The following is a 20539-nucleotide window of genomic DNA, read 5'->3' as shown; positions in this document are numbered from 1 at the left end:
GTAGCTATGAATCATGTGCCCTGCGTGAGCGACAAGGTTAATGTATGTAACGTTTGCACACCATATGTCATAGAGCTGTTTCTACAACAGTTTTTTTCATCGTGATTAACTACAGCTGTAAACCAATGGTGTTCTGAGGTACATAGTTTTGATTCGAAATCAGTCTATTTCTCGAGAACGCAATCTTGCATTTAAGCAGCTGATCAAAACAAAATTCGAAAAAGGAAATTCCGTGGACAAATGCAGATCAGCCGCTCACAAACTACGGAAGTAGATGAAGTTTACGTCGCTAAAAATAATAACCTAGTGAAAAATCAATTCCCGTTTTTTTGTAAAAAATATGTATGTATGTATTTCCACAAATGGAAGAAAATGGAAAGAAAATTACTGCCGTGGCTTCTCATGCCTGGCACAAATTTTGTACAAGGAGCTTTCTTCACTGGCTCACCGAGATGTTGAAAGTTGAAAAAAAGTAGGTGATTGAATGAACAACAATAACAGAAGTATCAAAAATGCACAATGGACTAAATTCGTTATACCATAAGAGTTGAAAGTCAAAGTGGTAAACGTTAAATACGGTGGAAGCAGTGATAAATAATTTTCATGATTTTATTGTTGTCAATATATTTTCTCAGCTTTTAAGGTAAAAATTGTAAGTTTTCCCTTAATTGTTAATTACACTTTTGAAAAAAGTACTGAAAACAACAAAATGGTTTGTTACTTATAGCATTTTTGAAACACAAGTATCTAGTTAGATCAGGTGAGCATATTTGCTAAAGAGTTTATAATGAATATGTTTTTACCCCCTGGATATCTAAAACTTTTATATTCTTTCTTTACTTAAAAAACTCCCTTGGTGGGTCTAAGCCTTAAAAAGTTTTTCTTATGTATATTAATAAACATGAAAAGTTTTTAAAACAAAAATAGCACAAAATGCTGTTTTACCTACCACATATTTTTTTTTAGCTTGGATCCTTTGAAAGACGAGATTTCGGGGGCATCAATAGCGACAAAGCAATATGTTTTTTTCCACTTTATTACACTTTAGTGAAATTCTATAATAAACAATCTATATGCAAAAAGTAAAAATTACATTGGACATTTAAATATATCGAATCTACTCACTTATGTTACAAAACATCATGGAAATGAACAAAATACTCGTATCAATGAATATAGATAATGAACGGGATGGTCCTACAAATATATAACATAAAATAAAGAATAAATTTGAAAAACCGGTTTCAAATTTTTTTGCTACTTTTTATTTCCAAGGGATGACGTTCATATAATAAAGATATAAAAGAAAATCTATGAGGTTTTAAGTATCTTTTCTAGGTTACTCTTCTTGATTCTGTCACGCTTTGCTCGTTCGTTATTAATCTTTGTTCGAACTTTTTGCCAGGGAATGTCAAGACTATTTTCTTCCAGAAAAAAATTCATCTCTTCACGGGCTATAATGAAAATGTAATGAGGCTGAAAACGTTAATGGAGTGGGGGTGAGACATGACCATGCCTGATAGAATAAAAACCTTTAGAATCTCTTAAGATAGAAATTGCCTGGGACTTTAATGCCATAACCATATTGCCAACTGTGCTAATTAGATGACATTTTGAGTTACAGCTAACAACAAGAGTAACTTACAGGGCATTGGATTTTGCGATTCTCTTCTGATGTATTTTTCAAACATTTTCAGGAATTTCACATGGACAGATTCTGGCCAAGCCAAGTACGAGCGCTCTGAAATATATGAAAATCTAAACTCATGTATTTCCTGACGACAAATGTCTGGATAATGCAAGGCATAATAAGCAATCCATGGAATTTTGCTGAATATGAATATACTGAAAAAAATATTATACCCATGTTTGCATTGGTTCTCACCGGTAATACTATAAAATAAAAAAACGTATTAAAAGCTATACCATTGGATTTCCCATAGGACTTCAGTAAAGTAAAGGTCTGAAATCAATGATAAGGTAAAGATTTACAATGTAAACAATTCATTTCGATGTAGAAATACGCTGTATATATTGCGACTCGTGGATTTCTCCGTTGAATAAATGCAAGCTAATGTCTCTTCATTGAAGTCGAAAGCCTAACGCAAGGCAGTTCACACTTCAAACCGTATTTCAAAAAACCCGGTTTAACTAAGCCAAAACATGGCTACAAAATCTAGTCAGAAAATATCGAAAAAAATTTAAAATCAGCCTAGTCGAATTTAAACTTTTGTCACTTTTTGTCAGTAATATTGCAGCTAGCTAGTCCTGAAGCTGTTCATCCACTGCTTTGCCTACCTCTCCTTAATTTTAAACTACTACTTGGCGAATATAAACCGCCGCAAATAATTTTATTTTTCTGTACTGCCACTTACATTCATTTTCTTTGTCACATGACAAATCAACGCTATTTTGGGGATGGTAATCATCATCATCATCATCATCGTAATCGTCGTCATCTTCGTGGTCATAACGTTTACGTTTACAAACTTTCGACCGAGCTGTAATTATGAATTATTCAAAATATAACTCGTATGCTTATTTGTGGAGAATATGTTAAAAAAGCGAAAAATGATATAACCATTATAGCATTTCTAATCTTTTCATTGTATTGCTTAGTACGAATGACAAAAAATACAAACTTACAGCGCATGGAGTAACTTTTCTCAGATTTTCGTGATAGTACGTTTTTTCCTGATTGTTTTACACCTAACCAAAAGGGAAAGCTATGAATACATGCATATATTTTATACAGACTACGGCCGACTAACGTAAAAGAAGTTTGACAGCGGATATATCTGAGCATGCATGTCTAGATTATTTTTATTTTATGTAAAATTCACTTCAAATTTGAAAGTTTAAACCAACAGAACGCGACGATGATTATTTTTCTAATCAATCTTAACTGGAAAGGATTTATCGTAACTGTTATAATTCTAGTCAATAAAATCCAGTTTAAATTCAGCCCTCAATTTTCGTAAAATGAATAAATAAAAAAACAACCTTTTTTATTTTGGTTCACTTTATGTCTTTTCACACACTTATCTGCTAACATACATCTGGATTTTTAGCTTTGGTGACTTCCTCATAAAGGATTTGAAATAACGTGTTAACTTTTCTTACCAGCTATATAAACATTCAATCCAATGCAACTTACAGGTTTTTTCCGAACTTGGTTTCTTTTCGTTCCCTTTGAATAATCTCTGTGATGCTTCGTCACCTGAGAACGATGTAAACATGCAATTAGGATAAGCAGTGTGACGTATACTGACCTAAACTATGAAAATCCTGGAACATACATGAAGTTTCTGTACTAACTCTACTTTGTCCTTCAAATTTTCTTTGTGATGCTCCGTTACCTTAAAAAATGTGAAAAACGAGTGATTGAATTATAATACTAGCTAAATTCTATTTGCTGATGTGGCAAGGATCCTTTTGGGTTCTTAAAATGTCATATCAGAACTTGAAAAAGAGGTTTACTTATATATCTCAAGGTATGCATCATATTTTTTATCGTAACGATATGCTCAAACATTTGCAAACAGTTTTAAGAACATTTCTCAACGTATTACAGGATTAAATGTGACTTGTTCACAAAACGAAAGAGTCGCACTAGCATGAGAGAAATTATGACAAACATACCTGCATCTATCTGAAGGAGTTGCTTTCCAACTTTCGTAATCTCCATAAGGGCAGGAGGGGCTTGATATGTTCCTTCGTTAATAGCACGAGAATGTCCCATGTGTTTGTAAAACCAATCCCGATCTGATTTTGGTATGTGAAGTGCAGCATAAAGGGTACTGACCCTATGCCTATTGGATGTCGCTTTAATATTGTCTGGCTTCTTTAGGTCTATTTTTTCAATTATATTGTGAACTGCATGCCAGCCAGACGTATGTCCTTCAGATTTCCTTGTGCTGGCAAAAAGGTAGTTATTATCAGGTAGAATTCCAACGTCACTTCTTATATCTGGGTCAGCCAGTTTTTTTAGAGCATCTATTGTATCTGGTGGAATAAGAACCGGGACTATATGATTGTTGCCTTTTCCAGTCATATATGAAATCTTGATTGTATCAACTAATAATTGATCAAGAGGATCTAAGTAATCAATGCGTTGTCTATCTATCCAAGCATCATTAATCGCCTGCTGAAAGTCATCTAACAACATACGTGCTGGCTCTCCTCCTAAAATATTAATCATAGATCATTTGCATATTACAACTAAAATAACAACTGATACTATAGATATAGAAGTTCCGCCACGTAACTGAATAAATTACCTCTACGTGCATTTAGCAAAGTTAATCTACAGCAAGCACAATCTCGCAACTCGACATACGAAGACACATCAAATATTGTGAAAGGATCTTGCAAAAGCTCTTTCATCCTTTGCATTACATGGTTCTTAAGAAGTTGCATGTCTTCCTCCAATGGCAGCTCGGAAGGTTTTCGCAGTTTTATATTCTTGTTTTTGTTTAGTTGGTAGGTTGCATCTGCAAATACAAAGTCTTCATACATTTCTAACACAGAAATAAATCGGTCAATTTCTTCAGCAGCGGAATCGTCACTAGAAACTAAGTAATGGCCTTTCAAAACCTTTGCAACGCGTTTTAGTAAGTAGTAAATATTTTGTTTTAAACCAGCCTTAAGTTCGTTGTCTTCACTGGTTGTGTATACATCAATAACATTTTTTAAATGTTCAAAATTTCTACGGTTGAACATATCACTTGCATCTCCATTTGGCCTTTCAATGTCATTTTGCTTAAGAAATAAATTGTACATGTGAGCAATTCTTCGCATGTCTGTCCTGACAGACTTTCTGACTTCAAATGACTTCTCGCATTTTCTTTTATCTTTATGATAAAACACTGTCCCAACTTTAATGATGGTGTTATCTGTCCTGCATATATCACCAATATTATCCCTTTGGAATTTTGATAAGATATTGTCACGGAAATCATCAGTTATTCTTAAGTTTTCTGGTAATGATAACAAGTTGATAGGTACGGGAACAGTTTTTTTACACGAATTAGCCTGGCAGTTTTTCATATGCTGATACCAAAATCTCCGAGAAATAAATTTCTTACAGTTATTACAGTATACCAAATCATTTTGATCCCTTCCACGTCTCTCTCGCTCAAATTCAGGTTTTTCATTTAAAGCTTCTTTCATATTATATTCAAAGATTCCTCGGCGCCTGAAGTCCTCATAAGCTGCAAATTGCTCTTTTTTTTTAAGTTTGAGTACAACCTTCACTTCAGGGTGGTGTTTATGCTTTGATCTGATATGCCTTCTTAAATATGACATTTTCTTTTTGCAAAAAATGCAGTATCTGTACGGTTTCTTTCTTCGGCGCTATAAAAAAAAAAAAGTAACTAATAATACTTTGACATAAGCGTTACTTTGCAAATACTACAATTTTAGGGTTTCGTGAAAAAAACCCGGGTTTTTTAACACATTTCACGAAACCCACTAAAATAATAATTAGATAGTTTGATATATTTTGAGCAGACGCGATGGACTTCAACCCTTAACAGTAAAATAGAAACTATACTGGGGGAAAATATGGCTAGGTACACAGAAATTGAAATTTTCAAAAATTTAAAAATTGATTAAAATACGCTTATAAACTTTTGTTGATAGACCAACCCTTCCAAAACCCTGAAAAATTGTCTACATTTCTTTGAAAAAATGACAATATTATATACTTATTATCAATAAAATGCGATAAATTAATGCAGAACCTTTTTTACTATTGTCCGTGCAGATTTATGTTCAATTGACGAAGTAAGTGAAGTACGGCTTACGCTCTAAAGAAAAATAATGTAAAATGTATGTCTATGTGTTAAAACGACAAGCAGGATTATGTCTATTTGTGCTACCCATAAAAAAGTTTAGCATGGACTGTAGGATTTTTTTTTTGAGCATTAGCTCGTCAGATAAAGATAAAAAAACAACAAGAAAAAAGTTTCAAATTTATAATAATAAACAATAAAGCTAAGAATATAAAATTAAATTGGTAAAGTTTCAAAATATGTTTTTTTTACCAATGCACTTTGGTCTGTATCAACAACATGCACATCAGTATCTATCATAAAACCAGAATCGTTTAGCAATGACACCTAAAGATGGCAAAAAAAGTAGTACCATCTTTTATATAGTATAAAGTTGGGCACATAAATTAGTCATCCAAATGTTTGGAATTTGGAAATGCTAAGGGGTTCACCAAATTTGAGTATGGATGTGTGCTACTTCCGAAATATTAACTAAAATTTTAGACAGAGTGAGATTCAAATCCACGCACTTTAACGTTCCCAGCATCAAGTGACAGCTTTTTTAGGGATGACGCTTTAGCCATCCGTTTATGGAACAAATAATCACATTGGAAGTAGCACACATAGATAGACAACATACTATACAAACTTTAGTTGTTATTACAGTAAATTACCTGGCTGAGATTGTTAATCTTTCTCTTACTGTTCTAAAAATATTGAAACAAGATCGCGTTAGGAAAAACAACCTGACCGAGACCAAAGTAAAATATGATAAAACACAAACAAATAAGATAAGAACATGAAACAGAAATGTTTACCTTTAAAACAAAATTTTTTAAGCGCCATTTATTTTTACGTTTTCGGCAAAATTTCTACAAATGAAAAACATAGCAATCTTAATGATAATAATAAAATATCATACTAAGTGCGAGATCAAAGCTGTCTTTAATTACTGAATTTTTTTAACCAATTAACTAAAGCAAACTTTTGGCGTAGTCCAGACGGCCACAGGAGTTAGCTAAAATATCAGATACAATATTCATAGATGAAAGGACAATTTTTAAAGGATGTCCACACAAGTAGTTCATACTCTTTTTAGGATCATTTTGGTTAGATCGAAAATATCAAACACTGATAATTTGATTTTGACGTGTTTTTGTTGTGGCAGTGTTATGCAACAAGGGGTAATATTGGTTTACAGATGACCTAACTTTAGTAGGATACCTAGTTTAAACTGCACTCGGTGGATAACTTGCATAAGCAGATAATTATTTGGTGTTTAGATCTTATACGTTACATCTTTCTTTTTTGATTGTTTTGGGAGAAAATATATACGTTTTATGCAAAGGTTGATCTTCCAGAGGCATACACCTAGTTCATTATATTTAATGCTACAGCTGATTGCATCATTATGGTAAACATACCGTTTTATTCTGATCAGGTGTTGAAGTGACCTAAAGAGAAGCTGAATTGTAAAAACATAAAAAGTTCTATAAGCGGGAATTTGTAAATTGAAAGAATAATAATAATAATGTAACGTGTGAGCATACAGCATATACATGTAAGGTTGAAGTACATAACAAACCTGTAAGCAGTCTTTTAGAATAAAATCTTTGTTTTGGTCTTCACCTTTATTCTAAACACATGCATACACACATACGTAACAAAACCATACTTCCCATATTCCTTAATATTTTCACATGCATGCATTTACATAAATTAATGCAAACCATAATTTTTTAGAAAAACTTCACTTTTGGCGGTAAATGTAAACATTGTTTTTTTCAGTGCAATTAGGTCTAGAACCAGATATGAATTCTTTGTAAATGTCAAGTTTAGGGTTGCTTATTCTTAAAGAAACAAAACAACAATTCCAGTTTGAAGAGAATGACAAAACAAATATGAAATGACCAATTTACAATAAACTTATTGTCATTTCTGAAGTTTAAGTGAAATTTAAAATAATTCCAGAGTCTTACACCTTGTTCATTATATTTAATGCTACAGCTGATTGCATCATTATGGTAAACATACCGTTTTATTCTGATCAGGTGTTGAAGTGACCTAAAGAGAAGCTGAATTGTAAAAACATGAAAAGTTTCTAAGCGGGAATTTTTAAATTGAAAGAATAATAACAATTTAATGTGTGAGCATACAGCATATACATGTACGGTTGAACTCACACTATCTATGAAATGAAGTAAATATCTAACCTGTGCGCAGTCTTTTAGAATAAAATCTTTGTTTTGATCTTCATCTTTATTCTAAACACATGCATACACACATACGTAACAAAATCATACTTCACATATTCCTTAATATTTTTACATGCATGCATTTACATAAATTACTGCAAACCATAATTTTTTAGAAAAAATTTACATTTCACAGTAAATGTAAATACTAGGTAGTTTGCTTATTCTTAAAGAAACGAAGCACAATTTCAATTTGAATAGAATGACAAAACAAAGATGAATTCACCAATGCACAAAACATTCCCAATAAAATTGTTAGTCATTGCCATTCCTGATGTCTTAAATTTTGTTGATGTGTGGCGATTAATTATTATTCTGACTGTGGTATTTAGGTAATGTGATTGTATAATCCTGTTTGGATAGTCTTAAAAAATATAAAGCAGCATTAAATCTTGATTTGAGCTTTATTTGATTGTTTTCCGATAGTTTTAAATGCTCACAAATTATACTTTATGTTAAAAACTTTTAGTAAAATTTAAAATAAATAGGAGAACTGTGTAATTATGGCATGGAAAAACTACATACCGTTTTGTGTACATAACAAACCTGAAAACTTTCTATACAGTTCTTAAGGTCGGACCTAAGGGCAGGATCCTCGTCTTCACTCTATAGAAAGTAAATAAAATATTCCTTAACACCTTTGCAGGAGCTAAAGAAACGCATACAAAAATACTGTCTTACTTTTAATTCCAAAAGACTGCAAAACCATTTTCTTGATCTTATTATCCTGAATAGTTTCCTGAAGGTTTTTTTTTAACTCATTTTATTTTAACAGACAATGTTCATAGGGTCTTTTTTCTGAATTTTTCCTTTTTGCACATGACCTAATTTTACTGCAATTATTTTTATTATTATTAGGTAATTAGTCGATAAGGCCCATGGAAAAATCCACTTAGTCGGGATAGCAATGGAAAAGAACAGTCATTTGAATTTCGATAACGTCCGCCAGGACCCGTTTATAAATGAAAAAAGAATTAGAAACTCATTTACACATTAATTTTATTGTGTAGAGGTGGAAAAGCTGATGAAGAAATGATTAGAATCATGCGCTTTTGACCAACTGTTTAGGAGATACAGAAGTTTATAATTTTGCTGACGTCAGCAAACTACCCCTGCAAAGTAGAAAAAAATTTCATTAGAAATTTGTAAACCCGTTGCCTTCATCGTATAGATTTTGAAACACTATCAAGAAAATATATCCAATCATTCGCTTTTGACAATGGTTAAGGAGATAAAAAGGTTTAAAAACTTTTGTTGACGTCAACAAAGTTCCACTGCAAAGGACAAAAAATTTTTCTTCAGAAATTTGCAAACCCGCTGCTTGCATGTTATAGATCTCGAAACTCTTGACAAACGGTTAAGGAAATCTATGGATTTTAAAATTTTGCTGACGTCAGCAAAGTCCATCTCCCAAAAAAAGTCAAAAATTTTTTTTTAAGAAATTTCCATACACGTTACATTCATCGTATAGATCTCGAAACGCTGATCAAGAAAATGTATAGGATCATTAACCTTTGACAAACTGTTGCGCGGTGAAAAATGACTGACGTCACCACTTCTTTCCAAGATATTTGGCCTTAAAGTTTTAAGTGCACTGTAATTGCTTTATTACCTTAGACACACAGACACAGTCTTCGTATTATTATATAGATATTCTTTTTAGATGATGTTTACATGAGAGTTAAATTGGCTTGTAACTCAGATCATTATAAGTATCTAAGCACCAACGCTGAAATAACAAGATGCTTTTTTCGAGGTTACTTTCCCGAACTTCATAAATATTCCAAATTCAATTATAAAAAAATTGGTGCTAAAAATGATTCTAATTTCTAAGTTCCTTACCAAACAGTAGAACAAATAATTTACATTTATAAATATTTCTATTCTTTCTATGTCTTAATTGCAAGCTGAAATTGCAGCCAAACCCTTAATATAGACAAGCTTTCTAAGAAAAGGTTCGTTTTCAAAATAATTATTTTCTTCAAATATAAATAAAATGCAGTCAGAATATAATGTTGCTCTAGTTTCTTCATAATAATTTTTTATTCTATATGAATATTCTGATTTGAAGATCTTAATTTGGATGATTAAAAGGCATATAATAGCTATGGCAGAAATCTTTGAGCTGTAAGGCTTTTCGTTATTATTAAACTGTACAGATATAAATAACGACAAATTTAACGAGAACAATAAAATTTGTTGTTAATTATATATAACTGAGCTTACCATTAGAAATTGTAAATCATCTGTGAAAAAATCCTATACAATAAACAAAGTAAGGACATTAAAATAAGATAAAACTTACACCTAGCATTGTTGTAACAACTTTGAAAGGATAACATCACTAACCTCAACAGGCTTATTTGTGTGTGTCTTTTCATCTATAATTAAAAAAAAAGAAAATAACATCTAAACCATTTGTAGCACATTGTAATGTAAACACAACTTCCACAATGATAAGGAAAAAATATCAAGTTAAAAACACAAAAAAAATTGAAAATAAAGTTGTGACTTTATTTTTAATTTTGTTGTGTGTTTTTGGACTTGATTATTTGTCTTTACCATTATAGTGCTATAAATGTATTTTCGTCACCTAGACATTATTACTAAGCAAGGTATTTTTACCTGGTTCCAGCGTAATCTCCATTATTCCACCTACTACTTTAAAACTCTCAACACAATTAAAATCGATGTTATCTAAATGATAAATTTGAGCAGAAGATGCTTGATAAAACCACATTAAATATCACTTAAATTACTACAAACCAATCTCATTACTTTTACATACCTTCTTCAGATTTAATGTGAACAGTCGTTGCCACATTACTTGCTTTCTAAAGTGTATTTTAGTTTACAGTTTGTGACCCTCTAAGAAACGTTATTATTCCATCCTTTAACTTTTTATGCTTAATCCATTTATAATTCTTACACAAATTAGTTTTCTGTTTCTGTAAACAAAAAAATGTTAAGACAGCTTTTTTTACAAATACATTTACGCATATTGAAGAAGAACTATTTTGTTTATCACTATCATACCGCCGGGCAGTGAGAAGGATTCGATCTGCGGTCCCTAGAAGTGGGAGCTCGCCCGTCATGATGGGAGGTCCGATCGGGGTGAACATTCTCAGTTGAGAATGATAACACAGATGCGCTATGATAAATATTCACCTCTATACATTTATGCAGTTTAAAATGTCTAAGATTTAAGGCGCCTCATATATCTTACTGAAAACTGTAAAGGGTATTAGTCAATTTGCCGTCAACTTTTAACTACTAATAAAAAGTTACTTACCAGGGAATTTCTCACATCAGTAAAGAGATTTAGACACTGGAAAAGAAACATTACAAAAGATGGACAGCATAGCTTTTATGTAGTTAGGCATGTTGCAAAAAAAGGAATATTGCTGACCTTACTTACATTGACTTTTGTTATATGACAGGAGGTGACAAAAAATTGTCTAGGATTGGGTTAAAATATGTGGCCTAAGAAATTGGGTATTTTAGACATTAATAGTTTTTAATTTATCAAACAATAATGATAAAATTTTAAATTACCTCCACAGTACTTGGCCTTTCCTCAAATTTAGGACTCCAAGCTTTCGATATAAGATCCATGACTAATTCACACTCAGGTAAATTGTACAAATTTGACACATGGCTAATATCTGGTCTTTCATCTTCTTTTAGAGCTTGTAAAAGCAAGCCATCATTTAGCAAAGGTAAAACATCTTGCCATGGAGAATTAAGATCAGACATTATTTCATAGCTTGAAATAGCCAAGGAGTAAGTATCCGTTGCTTTTGATGGCTTTTTTGCAGCTCTTGAACACAATTCAGGTGCTGTATAGGCAAGGGTCATGCCTTTAAGACTATTCAAAGTGATAGTGCTTGTGATAGTTTGTTGCAAAATAACCATTTCATCAAAGTCTGTAATTTTTATTTGAATTTGTTTATTGTTATTAGTCACTAGTAGATTGCTAGGTTTAAAATCCCGGTGAACTATGCTATTTTCATGCAAAAAAATCAACCCCCTTGTTGCTTGCTGAATGTAATTTAATCTTTCATCAAAGACAAAATTACCATTGCTATTATGTATTGATAACAACTGACGCAAATTGTTCACTTTCTCACCTTCAAGATATACTTCACAAAATTCAAAAAGGAAAGCAGATGGGTGAACGCTATAGCCAAGAAATTGTACAATATTCTCATGCTTCAATTTACACAACTGCTCAGCTATAATGATTAAATTCTTCTTCATTACTTTTTGTTTAAAGCACTTGACAGCAGCACATCTATTTGGCTGTAGCAATTTATATACAACAGCAGACATTCCTTCATCAATTTTGTGTGACAGGTTTATTGACATATTTAAATCAAGAACTTCATATTTAGAGATATCAGTCAACTTCTAAATTGAAGAAAGAAAACAAATTATGATGTTCTACTCCCTTTATCCAGAAAGGAGAAATTGTTGTGGCAGCTATTCAGTTATCATTATATAGAATTCTTTGCATGATTAACTGAATAGTAAGGGTAAATTCTATTGTTACACTATATTGCACACACTATTGCAGGATTACTTGTAGAAAACAGATTCCAATAGTACAGCTATACATACAAATAGAATGTTTAAAAATGTTTTTAATTTGCTGAATAAAAATGCTTAATGTGCAGACACAGGAGGAACTCGTATTGAGGTAATTTACATCTATGTTTTTTTCCAATGAGAGTTTAAAAAGAATAAAAAAGGCACCCTAATTTTCTCCTTCTCGTAACTGCTTGTATCTAAAGCTTCAATTTTCATGCACACAAAATAACTTATAGCACAGAGGCTTCTTTCTACTGTGCTTGAATATATACTTTCATTGTAACACATTTGTGTCAACGAACTATTTACATATGATAGTACTAATGTTTATGGTTTACCCAAGAAGAAATTTCGAAAACTTTTTGAGTTAGCTGTCACTTGTTTGTCTATTGCAAGCAAGTTGAGAGTGTGATAAAGTTTCAAATAACATACATTTGATTCTCTTTTTAGCGAATCTGGACGAAATCACCTACTTCAGTTTGCGTAACATGAAATTGGTTAAGAGCTAACTTTTCAAAAATTTCTTAGGAAATGAAAATTGCAACTTTTGATACCACTGCATTTATCCTAATAATAAATAGCAGCTTCTAAACAAAAGTGTACAAGTCTTTACAAGGACACAGGAAAAACATCAATTTTGATTGTTGCTTTTTCTATCCCTGAGTTACGGAGAACAACTTTAAATTAGGAAGTGTAGAATTCAAAAATTAAGCATATATATTTGAGTTAGTAAAACAGTAAAATATGATTAGCACAATATTCTTGATGAAAATGATGAGAAGTTTGTTAAAAGTAAGTTGTCAAATTGAGCTTTTAATGAAACTTTTTTTATATATATTGATGAATTTCAGTAAGGCCAAACATTTATTTGTGTTGAAAAGGAAAACAACAATCTTAATCTTAACAATAATAATTCATGTTCATGTCTTCAGCTAATTTAAATAACAAAACAGACTGTTAGGGCTATAAATTCTTTAAAATGCAACAGCACTTACTCTAGGAAATTCTGCATCCTTTAAATCAGCAACCGTATATGGCATTTTCGTCTTTTTATTCTAAAATATAACAAAGCAAGAATTCTTTTATTCTCGTACTTCAATTTTTGAAGATTTTTTGTCAAACAAAAAGAAAAAATTCGAAACCAAAGTGCTTCTTTGATTATAGAATTATGTGTTTGTGTTTGTACGCTCTGAAAACCAACTGCATATTGTTAACATCTTTTCCCAGGGCCTGTTTTTTGCAATCTAATAAGGGGCTAGTGATATCAAAAAGTAAAAAAGAAGCTCTAGGAACGAGATTGCATTTTATTGGAGGAACTTTAAATTTCTTAAAACTGTCTATTGTAGTAGATAAAGTTCTTCCAACAAATTTTGACATGGAGTATAATGAAAATTTTTCACTTTTGCTTCTGCTACACAACCCTTTATACATGGATTATTGTATGATTAAAAGTCAAGCCAGATTTTACGTGTTTATTTGCATGTTAACTATAAAGTTTGATTAGCAGCAAATCAGAACAACTATAATTTAACACATCTAGGTACAAAATTTTTCTAATTGTATGGTAATACACTCTTACTTACATTTAAAACTTGTCTAATTGTAACAAAAATTTCAATTAGAAAAGATATTCAGCCTCAGTAGAAACATAAAGGTACCTTGTATAGAAAAAAAATATTCTTCTTATATATATGGCATAAAGTTTTATAAGTAATAAACTATACAACTATAATTTTTTTTAATTTTTTATAAAATGAGTTATATTATGTAACTTATGTAAGCCTAGAAATGCAACATTCTAAACTTTGTTAATAGTGCATGTTTTCTCTACCATTTTCAAGGACCTGTCCCTGAGCTTAGAAAACACAAAATTTTTTTAGCTTCTTATTTTAACATGGTTTTCAAACATAAATAATAAAAGGATTTGTGTATTATTCAAAGCCACTCAGGGTTACGAAGGAACAGTAAAATTATCGACTTTGCTTTAATATTCCGATGAAAAAATTTTATTTCATTTATGCTATTGATTCCTCTAACAACAATAGGAAGCAAAGCAGATATAAGCACTAGCAGATCGTTTAAAACTGATAAAACTGACAAAAAAGAAATATTGTACCTGCTGACGCCACCATAAGTTAGGAGCACAGTAGTCATATCTGAGTTCAGTTCCAGAGGGGATTTCTTCAGTTGAATACAAACAAAGATGTATTCGATCATTGTAATGGATTTTTCTAACCTTGCAATTTCCTTTTGGAGAGTCATTAACATACCTGCCAATTCTGTTTTGATAATATGTAGCATCAATACTAATGTATAATCACAGAATAGCATTATTTTAAACTGGTTAATCGCCAGTTTTTACATTTAAATCAGTTAGAAAACTTTTTAACACCTTTTATATATACCAAAGAAAAGAATTTTACAAAAACAGTTAGTATTTAACATTTCCAGCTGAATTGAGCTGCTAAACGTTTGTGTGGCTGCACAAAGAGAAAAAAAATCTGCCATTCACAATTTGATATTAATTTCAAAATTTTTCCATGGACATCAATTTTAATTATCACAGACTTAAATTTGATCACCCTTTACAATAAACATACAATATGAATGTGGCCTACTTACCAATATTTTTGCAAATTATCTTCAAAAAAGTACAGGAAGCAACCCTCCTTTTCATAATTGATTTCTCTAATTTCTCCTTCTTCTTTCGTTATTAAATCACCTGCATACTCGACTAAAAATGTATTCTTGGGAATTTTTTCTTTAGTAAAAACACCCTTCCCTAAGTAACAATATATTACATATGTGACATGTTTTGCGAATTAGGATACTCATTAAAATTTACATTAAAAATATGACACAAATATGCCACATGTTATTGAATATTATTACATATTATTGAAGTTCTATGTATGTCATAATAAGTCATCCATTCATTTTTCTACGCTACAAAAAACATTTCTGTGTATTCTTATAAAACCTTTAAAATACCAACAGGGTCTTAAACATAAATTATAAAGAAAATTTTATATATACAAAGCCCTCGCCATATTTTAATTAAAATTATTAACAAACTTACTCACAAAGTTTTATGTTGGCATAACTTATTTACAAAGTTTTCACTATAATTTCCTAAAACTGCTTAAAAAAATTATTTTAATCTTACGGAAAACCTAACAATTTCTATAAATTATTTTTTTTAAATATTATAAAATATATTTCTATAAATTTTAAACATCAGTATCTACAAAAAAACAAGGTACCCCAAATTGCAAATCTTGATGTATATAGAATTGTTATTGCAAAACTATACTGAAAACGTTGGGACTAACAAAAGTATTTTGGGACTGATATTATTAGTCTAACGTTTTCAAATCTATACACTGACTTTGTACATGTATACAGTCAAAACTGTCTGCAACAATCGTAATTTTGTTGTTGTTATTGGTCACACTGTAGAAAACCTATGTGGAAATGTTAAATGTCTTTATAATTATTTATTGTCATAAAAAAAATCAAATTCAGATAATCACCAATGATCCTTTGAAATTTAAAAAAAACTCACGTCAGTAGTCTTACTGTCAACATTGCTGTCACGTCGGCAGATATTTTACAAAGCCTAAACATTTGCTGTGTTTTATTAAAAATAAATTTTACGGCATGAACATTGTCTTATTTCATTGTCAAAAAGAAAATTTAACATTACCATATTTTATTAGAGACTTCTCTGGACTGGAATAACTTTTTTTTAATTTACACACAACTTACACTTATATTATATTAGAATGTGTTTCTACATTGTTGTTCATTGTGACACTATAAGAAAATGACTGATTATCTTAATTTTCACGCATTTTTGTTCACTTTATATTGTCTTAGGTGAAAAAAAATAACAAAAAAGTTTTATTCATGCAAAATAATTTTTTTGTGTGTGTGAAAGAAAGCATTTTTTTTGATGAAGTTTTATGCATAAGTTTCAATTCAAAAAAGACAAAAAGATAAGTACTTTCCTTATTATACAAGCATATAATGAAGAAAGAATGTGACCATTCTGTCAAGGTGGTTTGATTATACTTACCAATATATTCATTAATATAGGCCACAAACAACTCTGGTCTGTCTTGTTGGTTTAGTATCCAGGTTGTTGCATCTTCAAAGGCTGAATGCGTGTTCCTTCTTGTTGATCTAGTACTTCTTAACATGTTGAACTTTTCTGAAGAAATTTCTTTCTGAAGATGAGACAGAACAACTAAAAACGGATTTTATAAGCAAATTATACTTAACTATATGACATATAACTATAGAATTATATATATAGTACAATTCTTGCAAATGAGCTTTGGGTAGTGTTAGAAGTACCTGTTTTCTGTTGTTTCACAATTGTTTACAACAAACAGAATGATAAATTAATTGTGAAACAATGAAGTTTTTGTTAAGGCATACCCTTTAATTTTCTAAAGATTGTAAGTTGGGAACTGTTTCAGAGTTAGAGTAAAAAACAACTGAACTTCATTGTGACTTTTGTTTATTACATACAAATTTAATAATTCTTGCAAGTAAATTATTGTTTAATACACACACTTTTTGCGATTTTGCAAGGTCCTTTTTCAAGCTCTTGTGAAATCTGTGGAATTTGTGAAGCTGAAATACTTGAACATTTAAAATTCTATTGAACAAAACGTGTTGTGCTAATAGAATTATTAAACTTAATAATACTGATAATTTTATAGCGAAATAGTGTGTTTGACCTACCTAAGGAGCTTTTCCACAAATTTTAAAATTACAAACAGGGGACGTTAAAAAAAGACAAACTTAGGCTTTATATGAAGGCTTTTTACCGTTTTATAACAAAAATGACAATATTAAAACTTCATACCTTTTAACAAATTTATTACGAAAGTCAGGAGTCAGTGAGTCATAGGAGTTTCTAACTGCTCTTGCTAAATTACTCATTCCAATTTTCATATATTTCTTCTAAAGTAAGATATATATCATATCAAAACAAATAAAAAACATTGGAACAATATCCTGCATGTCAGAATAAACATCTATTATGAAAATATCTGTGTTCTTATGAAATAAAAAAACATGGCATAAAAAAAATTTACATTTTACATTTTATTATGTGCAAATTTGACCCCCAAAAAGCCATAATTTAATTAATCACCATTATCAAACAAAAGTCAACTTGGTTTGTATATATTTTGTTGGTTTGTGATGTCAGATGGTGTTAACTCAGCCTGGATTGTAAGGGGCATAAATTCCAGTAGAACAACATAATCGTAAATATAATTTTCAACAATTTAACAACATGCAACATGCGAAAGTAGGTAAGCAAAAACAACTTTGAGGCTGTTTTTGTTTCGTTTTTCTATCGCAAAATCACATTCAGTATAATCTATTGTGCATAATCATTTGAAGTTTCATTTTCAAGTTTAGCAAATTAAAAGAACACAAAATTGTGGTAACTATGTGGTAACTATGTCTATAATGCTTATAAACTCAAAACTAGATTTAAATGGTGACAAATAGATTTTATTTTGATTAAATACATTTATTTCAAAGTATCAGAAATAAAATTACTCCTAGACAATTGTAGGTGGCACAGTTTAGTATTTCTGCACTTCGTTCATTCAGAATACCATAGACTTAAGGTGGTCAAACACCAAAATTTTCTAAAAATCCCTTTTATACAATCAGCTGTGATTACACATGATAACTTAAACATATATAATTGAAATTTCCAAAATTAAAAATTATTGACCAAATTTTTGGAAAAGTGAAAAAAAAATCCAAAAAGTAATATTGGAGACGGGGGTTAGGCTGATAAAGTTAAAATGACTAAAATTGTCTGCAGATTATTACTAACAAAATCAACATTTTATAAATAAAATAACTATGCAAAGTTGCTTTAAAATAAAAAGTATACAAAATGACTGTCTTATTTTTTTGAATTTTTTCCGTCCAGGGGGTAAAATTCCAAAAATCTGTTTTTTAAAATATAAAATCAAAAAAAGAAAAAATCAAAAAAGTGAGATAGTCGTTTTGTGTCAAATAACATCAGAAAACAATATACAAAATTGAAAAAAAAAATAAACCACCCGTTTGGTTTTAATCATTTGCAGACTTTTTCACCCCCTAATTCCGGAAAACAGAGAAAATTGTGTTTAAAAACTTTGACTATGAAAAAATAAAGATGTACTGGAGTGAAAGTCTAAAAAACCTTACAAAAGTTCCTTGGAGTGTCCTAGTGCTGTCAATATAATTATCACATAGATTTTATAAACAGGTATTTCTGATAGAATTATAAAAGAATGATGTCTGAGTCCAATTTTCCAATTGGTTAATATCGTGAAACAAATTCAGCAAGTTCAACTACCTTGGTGCTTAAATGTTTTAAAATTGTTTGACATGGACCATTATATAATGGAGGCAGTACATGAGTCCATATTAGAACAGAAACGTTGTAGTCCAGCATGTCTAAATGTTTGGCGGGCATATACAGATTTCAGATTTATGTTAATACGCTTGGTATACTTTTGTTGATTGGCCCCTTTTTACTAGCAAAAAAAGGTGTAGCTATATTTGTTACAATTGCTTCATTTAAGGGATAATTTACTTGCTAAACCATTTCTTTTAGTGCTGAACTTTCACGTTACTTGCTCTTTGCACCTTCCCAAACGCCACATATAATGTTATTACAAAATTGCATTGTTCAAAACAAGAGGGTGCCGATAAGTCACAAACGGAGTTCAGGCGATATTTCAACTAAAATTGGCGGTTGTCCCCCGAAACCGCCCGCACTTTCCCGAACTCACCCAGAACATTCCTAAACTCACCCGGAACATTCCCGAAATGCAATTCCTTGTAACAAACCATGCGGACGATGCTTGGGAAGAAGGCGCTTGATGAGAAAGGAGTTAATAAAGTTTATATATAAGTTATTTATAAAGTAAGCTTTTTCAAAAACCATCAAAAACGGGTTTTTTCGGGCGAATACTTGAATTTTTTTCAAAACGCCAAACTCGCCTGAAAACGCCCGCACTTTTTACGGCTTATCGGCACCCTCGTTTCAAAACACCAACATCGATAATTTTGTATCCTCTTGTGCCATTGGCCCAGCCTTGTCTTTTTTATTCTAAGACAAACAGCAATAGCATGTGTTACAGTATAACTTAGATTGAGAATGTTCTTATTTGAATATAAAATCTTTGCCTTACTCATATTACAAAGTTTTTTGGACCAGGCTGACTTGTCTGCTCGTGTGCAGTGTAGACATGAGGGGTCTCAGAAATAAATTCATCACCAGAATAGACACAGGAGACTATAAAGTCTGTGTTTTCTTCCTAAAAGTTTATATTTTGGCAACCATTTTTAATTATTAATTCTGGAAACAAGACTTCCTTTTCTTCCTATATCTTCTTTTTCTCACTGTTGTTTTCATTTCATATATATGTATCCTGAAAGAACATACATTAATTTGTATAATGCAACTATTTTTCCTTAAAATATAGACAAAACTAGCAAATAGTACCAAACAAACACAGCAAAAGCAAAAATTCTTCCAGCTAGCTAGCTAAGAGTTTTTTTATTTACAACTGGCTTTAAAACGTGACCTTTTGAGTATACCGCGGGAAACAAAGCCGATATTTTCATTTCATTTACTTATTAGCTGTGGAACACATAGTTTCGGCTAAAAGCTCGAACAAAATCCTGATCTTCTGTGATTTAAGTGAAGATATGCGTATCTCGGACGCGGTTAGTAAAATTGACGTTTAATCAGCGATTTTAAAAGTTGCATAGCTCATGTTTGGAAAAGACTGGAATAGTCTCTTTTTGTCTATGTTCTCTATGCTTCTATATGCTAATAAAGATACAATCACATCCATGTAAATCTTAGTAAAATCATTTTTATTATCT

General features: G+C 31.0%; 1 protein-coding gene across 5 annotated transcripts; it reads right to left on the bottom strand.

Annotated features, from left to right (window-relative positions):
* Positions 1-839: 839 nt before the first annotated feature.
* On the bottom strand, positions 840-20126 carry LOC130625329 (uncharacterized). Of its 5 annotated transcripts, none has more exons than XR_008981701.1 (30): positions 17496-20124; positions 16698-16868; positions 15242-15401; positions 14736-14925; positions 13615-13674; positions 11585-12439; positions 11322-11357; positions 10818-10863; positions 10655-10726; positions 10379-10410; positions 10256-10288; positions 8576-8635; positions 7988-8038; positions 7809-7838; positions 7360-7410; positions 7199-7228; positions 6593-6646; positions 6449-6481; positions 6048-6122; positions 5745-5810; positions 4281-5355; positions 3643-4185; positions 3300-3359; positions 3158-3220; positions 2647-2709; positions 2376-2501; positions 1864-1893; positions 1646-1741; positions 1126-1454; positions 840-1055 (listed from the first exon to the last, which is right to left on the bottom strand). XR_008981701.1 is itself a non-coding variant. In XM_057440388.1 (30 exons), the coding sequence occupies exons 3-30, from the start codon at positions 16819-16821 to the stop codon at positions 1312-1314; spliced, it is 4257 nt and encodes a 1418-aa protein (XP_057296371.1). In that variant the 5' UTR covers positions 16822-16868; positions 17496-19757; positions 19840-20124; the 3' UTR covers positions 1080-1311. The 5 variants fall into 5 exon arrangements, 4 of the variants coding, with proteins under 4 accessions (XP_057296373.1, XP_057296371.1, XP_057296370.1 ...); XM_057440388.1 differs by lacking the exon at positions 840-1055 and having other exon boundaries at positions 1080-1454; positions 17496-19757; positions 19840-20124; XM_057440387.1 differs by lacking the exon at positions 840-1055 and having other exon boundaries at positions 1080-1454.
* Between the last annotated feature and the right edge of the window lie 413 nt (positions 20127-20539).

This window comes from Hydractinia symbiolongicarpus, chromosome 14 (genome assembly GCF_029227915.1).
Source record: "Hydractinia symbiolongicarpus strain clone_291-10 chromosome 14, HSymV2.1, whole genome shotgun sequence".
Classification (NCBI taxonomy): domain Eukaryota; kingdom Metazoa; phylum Cnidaria; class Hydrozoa; order Anthoathecata; family Hydractiniidae; genus Hydractinia; species Hydractinia symbiolongicarpus.
This window is presented reverse-complemented; position numbering and strand designations above follow the sequence as displayed.